We start from the raw sequence: 18,277 nt of genomic DNA on the forward strand, positions 1-18,277 counted from the left end.
TCTAGCGGTAGGTGTCGTGGTTGCCTCTTGGTATTGTGGCTCTGAGGAGTGGAGTAAAGCCTGGCGGACTGTGTATATGGGATATTAATTTCTCTTCTTGAAGTGAATGGCAATTCACTCAGAGAAAACGGCCTCAGATTGGGGCCTTCCAGAGTAAAACTAACAATCAACACAGTGCTGCTTGTTTTTGGGCCGGTTACAAAGATTTTTTTCCACTTAGATTTCCATTAATATCAACAGAATACAGCTTTATATGAGCAGCCATCTTCTGTCTCTTCCAATCTTTTTCTTATTTATCCATTTTTCTGTCTCTTTATATGTTTCTCTCTGTATCACATATCTTTATACTTTGTTAGATTTTGAAGTCTACCTGCCTTTCTTCCTTCCTGTTTCTTGATTGAATAAAAATCTATAGATCTGTAACTTAATTAAATTTTAATTCTATTACATATTGTATCTGTTTCTGATCCATTCGTGGGGTCTATATAGCAAAAAAAGGTGTTTTTCAAATATAAAGCAGCCATCTTATTTCAGTGGTGGACTTGTTAGTCCATGTTATGACTTCATGATCACAGTTCAACACCTAGGTGTGTTTATCTGTAATATTGAGACTAAGCAGCTGAGCACACACAGAATTTCATAATGGCCGACTTTCTCTTACCCTGCCTCTCCCTCATTGATTCCTTGACTCCAGCTTCCCACCCACAAATGTTGGCACCAATTTTTGTTAGATTTGAAGAAGATGGAGCAGGCAGCTTTAGTCGGGTTCTGTTTTCTGTATTACAGCATTCAAATTTTGAGATCATTTTGAGTTCTATAAATGAAAAGACCTGGTGTCAGTTTTAGTACTTCAGACACATTTGTGAGTGCAAACTCAAAGATAAAATAAATCAATTAAATGTGTGAAAGCCGCTCTGAGTCTGATTCCAGGCAGTGACAAAGATGATTGATATCTTACAGCCAACTATTAAAAGAACGTTAAGGCGCAAAGATGAAAAGCTAAAGTGTCTGCAAAGGGTTCCAAGTTCAATTCCTGCCAATAATTAAGATAATTTTACTTCCTGTGAACCTTCACAAGTGATCTAAAGCTTCAATATGTAGGACATTATACTGTTGGCTTGAAGAGCTCATGATTGTGTTTTGATTAAGAAGATGTGGGTTTAAAACTTATTGGTGACTGAGTTTTAAACCGCCTGACTGACTGTGTCCTGAATCTCTCTGAGATTCAAGAGATCCCGAGATTAAATCCTAGAAGACCCAAAGGAAGCTGAGTTTGAAGGATGTGGCAAGTTCTTACAGCTCAACATCCAGAATGGGGAACAAATGTCCTACCAGAAATATCTCTGTACGAAAGTCGTTTGTTGAGAGGTGCGATAGTTTGTGACAATAAGTGGCCAGTGGCATACTATCTGGTTCAAATTAAGGCAGAGAGGAGTCAAACTCAGTTTGCAGGATGTGGCTTTTTTAAGGAAGTCTTTTTTTAAGCTTAAAATTAAATGAAAAACATGTTAGAACTAAGAGCTAAATCCTCCTAAAATATTGAATTCTAATCATATTTCAAAATCCAAAGGGCATGAATCAACTTTAAGGTATCTAAGTCTTGTCTGTGTACTTTTCCAGACCACCACCCTGATTGGCCTGCTGAAGACGGCCCGCCTGCTACGCCTGGTGCGAGTCGCTCGTAAGCTGGACCGCTACTCAGAGTACGGTGCTGCCGTTCTCATGCTGCTCATGTGTATATTTGCCCTAATCGCCCACTGGTTAGCCTGCATCTGGTATGCAATTGGTAATGTGGAGAAGCCTTATCTGGAGCATAAGATCGGCTGGCTGGACAATCTCGGCGTGTCAATAGGTACTTCCTGATCATACTAATTTCGCCACACATAGTAACATAGTAACAACACACAATAAAGTGTCTTCTCATTTTTTCCCACAAGGAAAGAAATACAACTACAGTGACCCCAGCTCAGGCCCTTCCATCAAAGATAAGTACGTCACGGCCCTTTACTTCACCTTCAGTAGTCTGACTAGTGTGGGCTTTGGGAACGTCTCCCCAAATACCAACTCTGAGAAGATCTTTTCCATCTGTGTCATGCTCATTGGATGTAAGTGACGATGCTTCTTCCTAAAAAAAAAAAAAAAATTCCTTTATTTAGATATTCAGCCTTCAATGTGCACACCGACCTGTATTTCACGTAGAACTCTGGTTCCTTCACTAGCTCTAATGTACGCCAGCATCTTTGGAAATGTCTCCGCCATCATCCAGAGGTTGTACTCAAGCACAGCCAGGTATCACCTCCAGATGCTGCGAGTCAAAGAATTCATCCGCTTCCATCAGATCCCCAACCCACTCAGACAGAGGCTGGAGGAGTATTTCCAACATGCGTGGACGTACACCAACGGCATCGACATGAATATGGTAGGAGTTGGAGTGTTTTTGGGCTTTTTTTTGTTGTTGTATGTTTAATACATAAAGAGAACTGAGTTTGTTTTTGCCTCCTGCTGTCCCTTTCCTCTCCCTCCTGCAGTTTAATTTGTGAGTTGGATGTTATGAACACCATTTTTGCTGAATGTCAACTATCCTGTCATGAACAATGCTCGCAACAGATCAGTGTGAAGCTGCTTGCCATGTCTTTGGCATAGTATAATTTGTTCATCCGTTATACAGCGCATTGTTCAGCAATAGCCACTGTTGAAACAAAAGCCACAGTTACTTTGGATGAAGGCAGTAACTGGGCTTTGCTTATCATGATGATGCTCACTGTACTTATATAAGTTTGTCTTTTCCATGTCTGCCATGTCAAATGGAATGACCCCCGCCACTCTGGTAAGAGCAGGAGGTACACGTGCTAACTCACCTAATGTTCTTCTCAATGTCCCTGAGTGGTAGAACTTCATCTAGCTGTGTCTCACAGTTATAGTGGAATGCTTCGAGTATTTTTTTTTATGTTTTGGTGTATAAAAAAATAACCAACATGTGCTTTATTTGGTGTATTTTTTATCATGGCCACAGATTTGCATGTTACAGAAAGTCGTATTTGTGTCACATAACTTAAGGTGCGTTTCGACTGCAAGTACCTTTTTCTGGAATCTTGCCATTTTTCCTGGAACCAAATAGATGACCAGGGTAGACATTTTCCTGATGAAATAGCCCTTGTGGTGGATAGGCAGGGCTTTTGATGCTACCCTGAACTTTTAGGGTGGAGTTCAATTCAGAAACAACTAGGGTCGTTGGCATAACCTGGAACACAGTTACAGGGATTACATTCTGACAAGTAGTAAGAATAATTTATACGGATAATAAATATATAATGCATTTCTACTACAAATTAAAGGAGGAAGGAAAATACAGTTTCAGATTGACCCAAGCTGTATTTAAACAAGGTGCAATAATCCTGTGCAATAATCCTGTACAAAGTGTATAATAACATATGTGCAATAACCTATTTATACATAGAAGTGTATAGAATTGTATATAGCTGTATAACTGTATCTAACTGATTCTACTTACCTACTTGGCACCCTCTTCTGACTTGACTATTGAGCCGATGGGACAAGTGAATTTATCCATTGTGAGATCAATAAAGCTTATCTTATCTTATCTTATTTTAGCAGCACCATGTAAATTTTAGCCACTAGGGGTGCTAGACCTGTAATTTCCAGGTTTAGCACCCCTGAAGGCCACAGGCAACATTACACTGTCACAAAATTAAACAGTCTCCTTCCGTGTTTTGGAATCTGATAGCAGACCAGTTTGGACCAGCAGACTAAGAAGCCACAGATTTACTTGTAAAGACAAGGCCACAGTCACCCCTCTAGGTTAAATCCTACATCAGAGAACCAAAAATATCTCTAATCATGTAGGCATCATATCTGTTTTGTTGCCTAACAACAACTTTTACCCTGGTAGCTTAGCATTTGGTGCCTACAAAAATGAAAAATATAGATTCGGACATATTCTGTCTGTCTATTCTAATAACAATGAAAAAAGAGAATGGGTCTATCATCCTGGTTGCTCTTTCATCAAACACCAATGTGCAAAATCTTTTGCAAGATCCAGTCTTATTTTTCCTCTGAAGCGATACGTGTCTCGCTTTCTCTTTTTGCTTGCCTCAGCCATGACAAACTTTGTCTCGAGGATGAGAAAAGTAGAAGCTTGCAAGGTTAGCTCTCATGTTTAAGGGGAGCTCAGACTGCCGTAAAGTGGTGCTCTAGGTCACATGACAGATTAAGAAATGGATCTGACTCTCCCAACTTACATAGATGACTTTTTGAGGAGGGCACCCATGTGAAAGGGTTGTATTGACCTGAGAAATCATTTAATATAGGCATTTAATCTCAAATTAGGACAATATTGGGTCAAAATTTACATGGTGCTGCTTTAAGGTATTAAACCATAAATAACAGCTTGTTTCACATACTTTAGGAAACAGATAGTCTTCTCAATCCACTTAGGAATGACTATTAACAACAGTTTCTGTAAAAGAAAGTGTTTGTCTTTACATAGAAACACACATTAATTTGTGGAAGGGCATAAGTTAATGTCTGTAAAATGAATTAAGTCTGATTTACATAAATGATTTCACACATGTTAGAGGGTAGCCACCATTAAAGAACCATTAGTTCTAGTTAATTGCTGTAAAACAGCTTTTTATTGTCATTCTAAACCTTTATTAACCGGGAAAGTCACCGTTGAGATTAATTATCTCTTTTTTTAAGGGAGACCTGGAAAAAGTAAATAAATATAAACAAAAAACAGTTAAAAAACATCAAATGTCTGACATAGATAGCATCCCCAAAGACTCTGTTATATAGTTCAACAACGTGTGGAACCATTTTAATTATGTTTGAGATTATTGCAGTACTAGTCTTATTTGACTGTTTTGCCTTATTTTAGAGCTGGTTGAGAGATCCGTCTTTTCAGCTGATTAAAGCTGCAGGATTTTCAGGAATGTTCTACAGGAAGTAGAAAGGTTCTGGGTAGAAAACAGTCGAAACACAGCTTTCACTGTAAATTTACTCTATACAGCATCCAGTTAATGCATGTTTCTGTTAAAAAATGCACAGCATCAACTGTTTTAAATAGGCCAGCTAAAAAGTCTATCACTTATAGGCTTGCATGTGGCCTGAAGGAGGTGCGTTTTGCATGAAATCTGTGTATCCATACAAAAGCCCATGATATTCATTGGGTACCAGAGACAGAGTGAGTCATGCCCATTAGAGTGGGCATTGCCTCGCCGTCCACTGCCAGGTTTCCCTCCCACTGTGGGAGACTTGGCTGTGCACACTGCGGTGGCACCTGCGCTTGCCAAATGTGGTTCAGTCTTTCTTTTTCAAATCTAAAGCTAATTTATTTATTTATTGTTTGGTAATAAGCAACAAAAGGGTTGTCGGAGCCTGAAAATCAGTTCAGGCAACATTTCCCTCGCGCTGCTCCTCTTACCACATTGAATTTTAAAGACGGGTTGTTAAGTCATTTGAACTGTCACTTACGTGTCCCCAGAACACCGTCTGATAATGTGGTGCTTATTTACGGTTCAAGCTGTCAGAGGAACATTAGTGCTTTTGTGTTCAATTTAAGTTTTGTCTTTAAATGGTAAGTGTATTATAAGTTATTGCTTCTTAGCATCAAATAGTACAGTGGCCAAGAGGTTCAAACGCATTGCACGTATATAAATGCGCCGCAAACACAAAAAGTACTCCAAACACAAAACAGTGGCTAACACACAAAACACACGCAATGGAAAAATGCAGCAAAAGAGAAACGCTACAATCACAGAAATTTGTCACACAAAGTGCAACCATGCTGCAAACACAAATGATGCTGACACACAAACACACACAACACGTGCAAAGGCAAATGTTGCAAGTAGCAAAAACTGCTGTGAGCTACAAAAAGCTTCAAACTAGCTCCGCATGACGGAAGTGCTCCAGACCACTAGGGGGAGTCGACCACCAACCAATTCATATTGCCTACAGACTTCAGACTGCAGCTAGCCTAGCATGGACTTTTATCTGTTCTAAATATTACAGTGAAAAATTTTATCCCCCACACGTTGTAGAATACGTTGGAATTACAGAGCGCATTTGATAAAAATATTTTTTTATTCAATACACTGATCAATAGAAAATGTCTACAATGGTTTATTATAAAGTTTTGCACGTAAAGCAAACCAAACAGGAGTAATTTTGCTAACGTGGTAATGCTAGACCTTGTCCTCCAGCTTTGCCCTGCTCCAGCTAACCTTCAGATCTACATCCTTCAACAAAGCATGAATATCACTGTTTTCAGGACTTTCCAAAAATAAAATGTGTAGTAGATGTGATTAGTTATTTTGTTTTATGCGGTATTGCATGGGATGAGTTGAATAAGCTGAATGGTAGAGTTGATCTACATTTTAAAGAAGTTAAAAATGACTTGGAGGACAATGTGGGGCTGTAGATGTTTTAATTGACCAAGGATAATTTTCTGTGGAAGACATAATTATTGCATGTAAGTATAATCCAGTTGATTGTTCATATTCTATAATAGTAATTCATTAAAATGCTAATTTAAACAGTTTGTGGTTAAAACCATACTAGGTGATAATAGGCATGTCAGTTGTACAAAAACAAACCATTTCATAGGCAATTCCATTAATTGGGCAAATGTCAAGCTAATCATCCTAGAAATAATAGAGAGAGCAGCTTCCATAGGACTTTTTGTGGTAAACATCCACACTGACATGGGAAGTCCAAATCTAGCAATGCGCCGGCTTTTGCAGTGGACCACAACAAAATATACTGTATATCCAACTGTCACGTACACGTTGGCTCATCGTTACATCAGACACCCAGCAGGACCAAATAAAAGGCTGGAAAAATGTTGACAGAATGTTGAGCATCAGATGAAGCCTTCAGTCTGGTTCAGAAAACTGAGGAGCTTTTCCAAACAACATCCAGTGCATCAATCAGCGAGCTCTCAAATGCCACAGATACTAGAGAAAGAAGCAAGTCTGTCAGAAAGCATCCTTTCATGTCATGATGTGCAAAGAAAAATAACCAGCTTTATTAAAATTATAAAATAGTATAAAACAAATGCATTTAATGTCCTGCAGTAAATACCAACTTTGTGTCTGCTATAGAGTTAAACTGTTGTTCAAACATCTTGATTTTGCTCTTATTTGGGGGGACAGAAAATGGCATCTTGTTACCTTGGCGATGGCGATCCTGTGTAACATGCTTCACCAGTTCATTGAAGTCAGCCTTGTGTGCTTAACTAAAAAATATTAAGTAATAACTCATCTTCATAGTTAATACTTTCTTTACTAATAATATTCCCATTTATGCTGCCATCTCTGATGGATTGTCTGTAAAATAATCTATAAATCAAACTCAATTAACCGTGGATCTCACAGAGCAAAAGCATCTGTTATATCTGTCCGACTGCAGTGATCGACACATCAGAAATGCAAATTACTATGAATTAAAGTCTCAAACAGGATGTATATATACTGCTGTTCTATAATATTGTAAACATGAAGGAAAAATTACTTTTTCTTTCTTTTATCCAAGTTTCCTTTGGGCATCCTGTTAATGTTTACTAAGGCTGCCGGGTCTGGTCCCATATGAATCCGTTGGTGGTCGACTCCCCCTAGTGGTCTGGAGCACTTCCGTCATGTGGAGCTAGTCTGCAGCTTTTTTCAAACTAATAGCGGTTTTTGCTACTTGCTGCATTTTGCCTTTGCATGTGTCAGCAACATTTGTGTTTGCAGCATGTTTGCACTTTATGTGACTAATTTCTGTGATTGCAGCATTTCTCTTTTGCTACATTTTTCCATTTGCGTGTGTTATGTGTGTTAGCCTCAGTAATGTGTTTAGAGTACTTTTTGTGTTTGCAGTGCATTTATGTACTTGCAGTGAGTTTGCACCTCTCGGCCACCATAAAATAGTCCAAATCCTGTCATTCCAAGTAGAACCGCTGTATTTCCAGACTATCTCCAAGAATAGTTTTTAATGCCTTGTAGTTTTTTGCGTACTCCTTAAACTTTTTCATATTTTATCACACTGCAACCTCAACTTTATTGTATGTTGCTTGGATTTTTGTACTACATCAACACAAAGTAAGCATCTCTACAATAGATCCTTTATTCTAACCTAGTAAACCAGATTGATTATGTAGCACTCTCCGTTCTGCATATTGTCAATCTGGGTCTGCTTCCATCAAACCCGTTAGGGGAAAAGGAAGGACATTCCGCAGAACTTTTTGAAGTGATTGTGCAAAGTGACACCTAGTGCCAGCCTACCAAAGGTTGGTTTTGGCCAATCACGGTATCAAATGAAAATGTCGTAAGCAGCAGGAGCCATGACAAAGGCTAAGCTAATCAAGGTGTGCTTACCTGGAAAGTAACACTCATGACAATTGTGGATTCTGACCAAACAGATGTGATAGCAGCAGCTACGTATGCGTACTCCTGCACTGCCGTGTTTGTTTTGGTTCGGCTGTGGGCTTAGTAGCTTTTGGTTTGGTCACAACTGTATGTCCCACCTAAACTATAATACTGCAGTGTGACTGGCCAAACCTTTTTGGGTTTGGTCTCAAACTGTTTAGGCGGGAGTGGGACACGATGGATTCTCATGTGTTTGTGAATGCACAAATACCACGAGAATTCAGCGTGCAGGCAACGTGACTCCGGTCTCACATTGAATACGGTGCAGATACGGTTGCGGCACTACAAGGAACCCAAATAATCAGTATGTCCACTCACATCAGTTGCATACGGTTGCAGGTCCGTTTACCGAGGCCGTGGCAGAAGGAAGTTTGACCGGACACTGGAGTGGTTACTGGATCAAGCTCTTGAATTTCACGAGTTAAACAGGAAATGCCAGGTGCTATACAGGATAAAATTCGGGTGAATTTCAGAATAAAATCACCGCACCAACTTAACTGGCTTGACCAGTGTAAACAAAACAGTGACACAGAAACTCAAGGAGACAGAGGGGCTTTTGCCCTAAAAGTTAAAAACCATGACTGTTTTATATGAGGGATACCAACAGAAAGGATCACATGAACTTCTGTTCTCGCCAGTGATGTTTCCGCAACCTGAGTCGCAGCTGGCCCAGGGCCAGTGTGAATCGGGGTTTGCGGAAAACCAGAACTGCAACCTACACTGCATTCAATGTGAGCCTGGCATTATCCTAAAGCACTTTGTAGAAGCAATTTTTGCTGCAAATACAGCTGCAAGTCCTCTGGAACATGACTCTGCCAGCTTCGCACATCTAGAGACTGAAATATTTAACCCATTCTTTAAAAAAATAACTGGAAGGATTGGTCTGTATTTTCCCATCAACTCTGACCAGCCACACTAAACCTTTGAGAAAGGTTTGGTGTGGTCTTTTAGAAAAAGAAATTGAACCTCCTAATAAGTATGTGTTGCTTTGTGTTGATCTGTCTTATGAAATCCCAATAAAATACATTAATGTTTGTGGCAGTAACATGACAAAAGTGAAAAAGTTCAAGGGCGATATTACTTTTCAAGGCACTGTATAAGAAGATTGAACTTCTATATACAGAGAGAAGGTGAACATCCAACCTGTGCTCCTAATTTTTGCCGTCATTCAGCTGAGGATTTTCGGTCTGTGAATGTTCTGTCTTGTCTTTTCGTAAAAGCTGCTCAAAGGTTGTCTAAAAAGCTCAAAGTTGTATCTCTGTGAAAAAGCTCGTGTTTTTTTTTTTTTTTTTTTGTGGTTTAGGTTTTGAGAAGAAGGGAAGAACACAAGTGGCAATTGTAGTACATTTCTCTGGAAAAACCTTTCGGGTTGAGACGCAACCTAAACTAAAACTGTGAAAGTATGCTGACAGTTCCAGTTGGAAAATACTTCCACGCCAGCTCATGTGCTTTTTGACCTTTAATTCATTCTCAGGTCCTGAAGGGTTTCCCAGAGTGCCTGCAGGCGGATATTTGCCTCCACCTTAACAAGAGCCTCCTCCAGGGGTGTAAGGCGTTTCATGGAGCAACTAAGGGCTGCCTCCGGGCCCTGGCCATGAGGTTCAAGACCACCCATGCACCCCCTGGAGACACATTGGTGCACAGCGGAGACGTGCTCACGGCGCTATACTTTGTGTCGCGGGGTTCCATTGAGATCCTTAAAGATGACATTGTGGTGGCCATCCTAGGTGAGTCGGTGCCCTATTTCTAAACCCTAGTAGCTCAATTTAATTACCAACATTGCTTTTCATGATTGATTTTCCTGCCTTAAATTAAGCAAACTACTCATTTTTTCATGTTAATACTTAATTTTTTTGGGATTTATGTGACAAACAAACAAACAGTAGTGCATAATTATGACATGAAAGGAAAATTAACATAATTTACATTAATTTTTGAAAATTGAAGCATGATTATTTAGTCCTCTATACTTGTGCACCAATAAATGAAATCCTGTGCACCCAGTTACCTTTTAAAAGTTGCCTAATTTTGAAACACTATTCACATTTTAATGTAGCAGCATTTAGATGTTAAGGTCAGTTTCCAATACAGAAACCAGGCTAGTTTAGCATAATTTGTCTTAATCCATGTCTGTCTACAACCATCTGTGGGGAAGAGGGAGTAAATCCTTCAATGAAAGGACTATTTAAAGGCTTTAAATGATTTATGGTCTGATGCACAAATAAGAACCACTATCTATAGATTTTTTTCATGAGCTGGTGCTGCTGCCTTGTGACTGTAGTTTATGTTGCTTTAGGAAACATCTCTCTGGCTTTATTATTGAGAATCTGTGAATGTTACAACACAGTTATAACAGTTTCACAGTGGAAACTGTGAATTTATTACAAGTTCATGGCAGTAATGCTGGGGGTTTTATTCCTACCATTTCTTTATCTCTCTCCTTTTCGCACCTTTGTTTCTCTGTGGTGACTCTGTAAAAAGTTATAAAGCGCAGTTGCTGTGACAGAATTATTACTGCTAAAAAAAAAAAAGACTTTTAATTCATGTTTAGGAGCTTCTGTCACCCACTTGGCCACTGAACGAGACCTTGTTGAGAGCTCTGCTGCAGAGGGAGGAGTCACCCACACACTCATAATGCAAAAAAGTAAAGTAGAGCTGTATATGATTTCTAATTAGCCCTGTTAATGAGTCACTGTGACACATCAAAAGAAGCACGGAGCAGCACAATTGATGGTCCCATCAGTGCAGCCTGATTAGCTTTGAACTCCCATCCTTTAGTACTAAGTACAGATGGCTATACTGTGCTGATATGACTGGGTTCGCTGCCGTTCCCAAAGATGCAGTGAAGAATAGAGAAGACGGGGGGCGGATACATAATGGATTGAAAGTAGCAGAGGATACAATGTGTTTGCTAATGGGAAAAAAAGGAGAGCAGGGCTGCAGATAGGTAAAAATAGAAGGTATGAAGAGAAAACAATGATGAGAGAAAGTAAAATGACTGAAGATGAAAGGGTTGGAGAGACTCTTTGTGTGGTTGTCTCTGTGTTGTGATGCCAAGCATGACCACAGCCGCAGCTGAAGCATAAATGCTTATCGACATCTTACAGATATAATTAGGTTATATTCCACTTGCTCTCCTTTTCCCTCGTCTCATAAAACCAGCAGGTGTTTTCGACTTTGTCTTTTCAAGGAGTTGCATTGTATCCTTTTTTTTTTTTTTTTCTCCAAAATGTTGTCCTATTTTGAAGCTCTAATGAAATGTCTCTGAGGATTTTCGGTGTGGTGCCGGTGCCCAAACGGGAGTCAGTGTACAGTGGTTCTGCTTTCACACCGAAGTATTGAAAGAAAAAGAAAAACAGTTCTGTCCTGGCCCCAGTTCTTGACTGTGTTTTCAGAAACCAACACTATGCTTAAATTTCAAAGTTTCACTTTTGGTCCCTCTAATTTAGCGCTTAAAAAGCACAGATCTATAACCTGAATAGTCTGATTAGCACCACGGTTTGTGTGAAAATGTTACATTATGCTCAGTGCAGTTTAAGAATGATCTGATACTTAAAAACGCTGTTTTAACTGCATATAATTGGACATCTTTGTTTTTGTTTTCTTTTTAGACTAACCTAACATTTGTTTAGTTTTATTTAGTATTTAGAGGTATTTTCATCTATTTGAAGGTGTGTCTCTTGTTTTATAGACAGCAGAGAAATAGTGGCTTTTCTTTGTCTATTCAATGAGGATCAGCTCAACTGAACTCAAACATCCAGTAGAAACCAGAGGACATATTTTAATCGATGTGACCAGATCACCCTTTTACAGTGCTATATGTCAGCAACACGTTTCCATGAAGATCCTGTTCATCTTGTACATCCATATTCAAACCACAAACCTGGCCCCGCCCTGCCAAAATTCTCAGACTACATCAGGGTGCACAATATCTTCTGTGCTGGTTGTTGTTTACTAACCTGACTCTCGCCAGACGTATGTCGCTCCGCCTAAAGTCCCTTAAATCATTTAAGGGACTTTAGCTCCGCCTAGCTCCACTCACATACATCTGGGACCTCTCCATAGGAATTGCCTTTATTGAAGGCTGGGCCTTATCAAAAATCCTTGCATATGATTGGATAAGCCACTTGTCTGTCATCTTTATCGACGTGCTATTTCAACCACTCACACCGAAGCTAACCCGTGACGCTGATGAGAGCGACGCAGGAAAAAAAAAATAGTTTTAATGTGTTTGCTAGGGTGACCAGACGTCCCCGTTTTCCGGGGACTGTCCCCGTTTTGGACCACCTGTCCCCGGCTAAAGCTGTCCCCGGAAATGTCCCCGATTTTACCGAAGGGGAAAATGTGTTGCGGTAGCTGGTTGCGCTGCTGATAATATAAAGACGAGGAACAGAGCGCACCACTAGATGGCGGTAATGATCCTTTTGGATGTCAGATACCATTAAAACACGAAGAGGAGGAAGAAGAGCGCACCACTTTTAAAACAGAAGAAGAAGAAGTGAAAAGTCGTCAACTGGTGCCAACTGATGGGGAGCTGCTGTGTTATTATGGTAAGCGTGTTAATCGATTCATCTTATTTGGATCAAGCTGATCCTGTGAGAAATGTTTGTTTTTTTTCCAGGTTAAAAAAAATAATCAATAAAAAGTAAGACAAGACCACGAGTTGCTGCTTACATCAGTAAAAGACACTCAGATAAAATGTAACAGAATGATTGAAAACTCTTTGTAAAGCGCTAATCTGGTACGCTGGTTCTCCAGGGATCAACAAGGGTTCGTCTAAAGATGTTTTAGAACTGATTGGTGGCCTTTAGTTTATATTTCAGATAGTTAGTTATTAGTAGAGTTATTACAAGTTGTTTTGCTGATTTATGGTTGGGATTTATGAGCATAGACTTCCAGGCTTAGGTTTAGCTTTTCTACTGCTACTGTTTGGATTTATGAAAGTTCCTCATGAAAAAATGGGAGTCAGTAACAGGAGAACTCAATGAGAAAATATTTACATGATCTGAGAATGATGGAGGAAGAGATAACTGCCTGTTTAAGGTTCATTTATTATGTTGTTTTTGCCTGTAGCTCCTAGTATTGTGGTAATTAGCATTTTTTGTATTTAATCAGAGGAAATAATAATAATAATAATAAGAGGACGTTTTCATGTTGTACAATCTAATGTTTTTGGAAGTGATTTTAAATATATAATGTCTCTGTTTTAGAATAATGTAAGATTGATACAAGAGGAGAGAGGAAGAAGATAGGAAGACAGAAAGGAGATTAAATGAGAGTGGAGGAAAATAGGAATATTGATGTAAAGAATGATTGACGAGAAGGGAGAAATATTTACTTAGAGTATTAATAAAGTTCAAGTGATAAAGCTCTGACATGATATACTCAGGTTTGAGCTGAGAAGCCCAATTGTCTGAGGATATAACCTCTTTCTGACTCTCTGCACTGAACATGAGTTTCACTGCACTTCCCTAGCTGTGGCACAATAAAGAGGCAGTTTAGTTTTGTTTTTTTTCTTGTGTTCTAAAAATTTCAGTTCTGCACATAATATATCCTCTTCTCCTCTTATTTTATCCAGACCTTTGGATACCGTGGCTGATGGCTCTTCAGACACAGAACGCCTTGAAGAAACCAGAGATGATCTCATGTCAGCTGACTCACTGACCGGAGTTAACTCACCTTAAAGGAGCAAACAATATACTCAAACATCAGCTACTACCATACACATACACATAATGTAGTTATACACACTTTATGTAAGTTTATACATGCTCATGCTGCACTACACACAAAATCACTTGCATTCATGTCAAGGGGTTTTCCAAGTCTGTGCCTTTGTTTCACCTCACATCACCACAATCCATTGGACAATGTCTTGTCCCAAACAGGCTCTATGCACTATGTGCTCTATGTGCTTATAGCCCATTATGGGAGAAATGAATCTGCTTTGTGATGCACAGAACCCTTATGTGGTCAGTTGACAGTAAGAAACATGTATCATCCTTTACCAGCGGGCTTGACTACTACTTTTTGATGTTAACGCAGTAAAACCTATTTCTCATAGGTATGTAGACGTGAACAGAATGAGTATTTGTTGCAGTTTTTTGAAATTTGGGGGAACTCTGTCTCCACAGACAGCCACAGGCTAAATGTTTGTATTTACTGGTTTTTCTTTTCCTCATGTCACTTTCCCCTTAGGGGGTGGCAGAGTCCCACAAAATTGGAAAACCCTGCTAACCACTCTGGACCCCTCCACTCCCACCCCCACCACTTTGCCCGAACCTAGAGACACAGTTCTAGTTTCTATTAATAACACTATTTATTGATTTTATTAATCTTAGGATGCACTAAAGGTCTGGAGAGGCACATTCCTGTCTTTTACACTTGATTTGTATTGTTTAAATATTAATAAACATGTAAAAATAAATGAAACCATTACTGTCCCCGTTTCCTAATTTCATCTTGATTAGATGTATTGATTTTTATCCACGAGCAAGAAATGTCCCCAGATTTGATTTTAGAAATCTGGTCACCTTAGTGTTTGCGGCTCTAGTGGCACGCGTTTTATTGACAGTGAGCTGACAGGAAGAGGGGGGAAGACAGGCGGCAAAGCGCCGCGGGTCGGAGTCGATCCCGGGCCGACCGCATTGAGGACTAAAGGCCTCCTAACATGGTTAGCGCTAACCGCTAACCGCTCCGGGGCGCGCCCGCGTCCGCTGTGGACGCGCCCCGGAAAACAAAACTTGCCAAATCCGGTCGGGAGAAGGGCGAAAACATCAACATTTCCACCAACAAAAGCCTTCAGAGCCGTTCTCTAATGTTCTTTTAATGAAACAATATTAGGTAGATTGGACAACACGGAAGAAATATCAGCATCAATGTTAATGCTTGCTTCCTTGATGCGAGCCGCCATTGTTGTTGGAATCTCACGGTGGCTTCTCCACTACGTCACATCCATGAAACACCCGCCCTGCGTCCTGATTGGCCAGACAATAAAATTGGTTGGAGAAATCACTCTCTATGGGAGAGGTCCCAGATGTATGTGAGTGAAACCAGGCGGAGCAACATACGTCTGGCGAAAGTCAGGTTAGTTGTTTACATGTAAGTGTCATGATCAGCAGAATGTTCCTGTACTTTTTGGGCCTCCACCATCAGTATCAGCGCAGTTAGCAGCATGATGGAATGTGGGCAGGTATGGGTGTTTCTGTGCAGAGCTTTGACCACATCAACCCTTCACACTTAATCAACAGCAGGAGTGACCTTGATTTAAAAATAAAAACAAGTATGTCCGTATTTGCATCCAAAAGGCCAAATAACGTTTGATCTGTCGGATGTGGACAGCAAAAGGATGCAAAGTGTATTGCAGACACGCATTCAAGAACGTTACTTTGAACGTTACTTTGCTCTCTAAATCTCTGTAGAGAGATTTTAGCCTTTAGTCTGTAAATAAACATGAAAAAATCTGGCTTTATTTATCTTCACCAAGTCAGATTTCACATATCAGTCACTCACTTTTTTTCCTAGGTAAAAACGACATCTTTGGTGAGATGATCCACCTGTTTGCCAAGCCTGGGAAATCCTGCGCAGACGTACGAGCTCTGAGCTACTGCGACCTCCACACCATTCAGAGGGAGGAAATCCTGGAGGTGCTTGACATGTACCCCGAGTTTGCTGACCACTTCTTCACCAACCTGGAGTTGACCTTTGATCTTCGGGATGAAAACGCAAAGGTAATGAGCATGAAGGTGAAACCACCAACTTGGCCCTGAGATTGTCTGATCAAAGAGGTCCTGAAGTGGATTGAGGGCTTTCAAGTAAAACCACTGATTCTGCTTTACCTAAAAGATCATTAACTTCAATTAAAGCATCTCTTAATTAATTCTGCTTTGTCCTTATGTACTTAAGTCAGTCACTCTACTAATCCAGCTTTATAGGACTAAGACATTATTGCTCGGTTAGACATTTCCTTTTCAGCCGTCCTTTAATGGAAGACAAAATAAGCATTGGTCAGGCATAGAGGCGGGCATTAGAGGGGAGGGGGGCATGTACCAAGTAAGCATGAAAAATGGAGTGTAACAGTGGCGTAATGTGATCATAATTCAGCCTTATGCTGTCGTTTTATCTTTTTAAAAAGAGAGAGCTGGGATGCAGGTTGTGGTAGTCTTCAGTTATTTAGATAGGGCAGCTCTCAGAGGAGATTAGACACGTGAGAAACATGGTAAGATTACGGTGAAAACACGAGACACGGTTCCCTAACAACACCAGCAGTAGTTTGCGTTAGTTAAAAAACAAAGGGGACAGTCGCAACCTTTCTCTGTTAATTACTGGAAAGAGCTTTGCAAAAGTATTCTTTGAACATTTAGTCACGTTACAACAACAAACTCAGTGTGTTTTATTGACTGTTTTGAAAATCTTTAACAATGGAAATTCTGAAAAATGTAGTGTACTTTCGTGTTCAGCCTACTTTACTCTAATACTTCTGAATAAAATTTAGCCCAACTCTTTGCCTTGCAATAACCATGAGATCAGGCAATGAGCCTGATTTCAACGTTAGGGCTACTTGTTGACCTAATTTAGACATGGGTCTGGTGAGTTAGACCTGTGTGATTTCTCGTTTAGACGAGTTGGTAACAAGATTTAACTTGTGTTTTTCAAAATAAAGTAATAGTTATCTCACAACAATGAAACAGTAGGTGAGTCGTCACATGGAAACTCTTAGACCTATTTATTATTTTTGCTTTACACCGTGGTCTGGGTGAATACTCCATTTTGATTGGCTGCAGGGTGTCCATTAAAAATGTTACAGGACACCTATAAAAAAGTTGAGGTCAAATAGTCTGATTGTTCTAAATTATTGTGCTGGGCTCAAACGTTAGCTTCACAGAAGCAACCGCGTCGCCCATTAATTTCTGATTATGGACACCTCGTTGGGCATTATCCCTTATTTATAAGGTGTGCCGACATATAGATTATCTAATAAAGACGCTAATTTAGTAATCGATAGTTTTGTTTATGTTTCCAAAAAAACTATGGGAATTAATTTTAGATGTTCAAAAAACTTTTAGTAAAGTCTAGATGTCTACGGACTATTGAGACATTGTTTGGAGATTTGTCCACCTAAAATTGCTCGCCGCATGTGGAGGTGCACGTCCCTCACCTACTGCAACAAAAAGTGGTTCTAAAAAGCAAGAAGGCATGGTATCATTAGCAGAGATTTTGCTGGAAAGAAATCTATATACTACCGGGAAATGTTATCTTTCCACGTGAATTGCATGCAGTACTTTGCTTTGGTCTATCAGTCACATAAATTCCCAGTACAGTATGTTGATTGTTTGGTTGTTTGATGAATTATTTTGAAAAAGTTCAAGGCGTATTCTAATCTGCTCATATATTCCCCCCTTTGCAGACAACCTACCAAAGTGACTCTAACATGGTTGATGTGAAGTGTCGAAGAAGGATTTCGTATAAGAGAAAATCCTCCACAGGTAAACCTGAGACTCCACAGCACTGCTAGTACGGGTGTTCAATTCAATTCAATTCAATTTTATTTATATAGCGCCAAATCATGAAACATGTCATCTCAAGGCACTTTACAAAGTCAAGTTCAATCATATTATACAGATTGGGTCAGATTATACAGATTGGTCAAAAATGTCCTATATAAGGAAACCAGTTGATTGCATCAAAGTCCCGACAAGCAGCATTCACTCCTGGGGAACCGTAGAGCCACAGGAAGAGTCATCTGCATTGTACATGGCTTTGCTGCAATCCCTCATACTGAGCAAGCATAAAGCGACAGTGGGAAGAAAAACCACCCATTAACGGGGAAAAAAAAAACCTCCGGCAGA

The 18,277-nt window shown here is 39.8% G+C and overlaps 1 protein-coding gene across 5 annotated transcripts in view; it reads left to right on the forward strand.

The window, feature by feature from the left end:
- Positions 1–18,277, forward strand: part of LOC105935462 (potassium voltage-gated channel subfamily H member 7) — a 104,705-nt gene that overhangs the window by 69,855 nt on the left and 16,573 nt on the right. For 2 of the 5 annotated variants that reach the window (XM_036127979.1, XM_036127981.1), the window contains 6 exons: positions 1,621–1,852; positions 1,938–2,105; positions 2,220–2,420; positions 9,902–10,156; positions 15,954–16,159; positions 17,836–17,914. In XM_036127979.1, coding sequence (XP_035983872.1) covers positions 1,621–1,852; positions 1,938–2,105; positions 2,220–2,420; positions 9,902–10,156; positions 15,954–16,159; positions 17,836–17,914 — 1,141 coding nt within the window. The remainder of the gene's footprint in view (positions 1–1,620; positions 1,853–1,937; positions 2,106–2,219; positions 2,421–9,901; positions 10,157–15,953; positions 16,160–17,835; positions 17,915–18,277) is intronic. The other 3 variants (XM_036127982.1, XM_036127983.1, XM_036127980.1) reach the window with 2 other exon arrangements.

The sequence above is a fragment of the Fundulus heteroclitus genome, chromosome 24 (genome assembly GCF_011125445.2).
Source record: "Fundulus heteroclitus isolate FHET01 chromosome 24, MU-UCD_Fhet_4.1, whole genome shotgun sequence".
In the NCBI taxonomy this organism is placed as follows: domain Eukaryota; kingdom Metazoa; phylum Chordata; class Actinopteri; order Cyprinodontiformes; family Fundulidae; genus Fundulus; species Fundulus heteroclitus.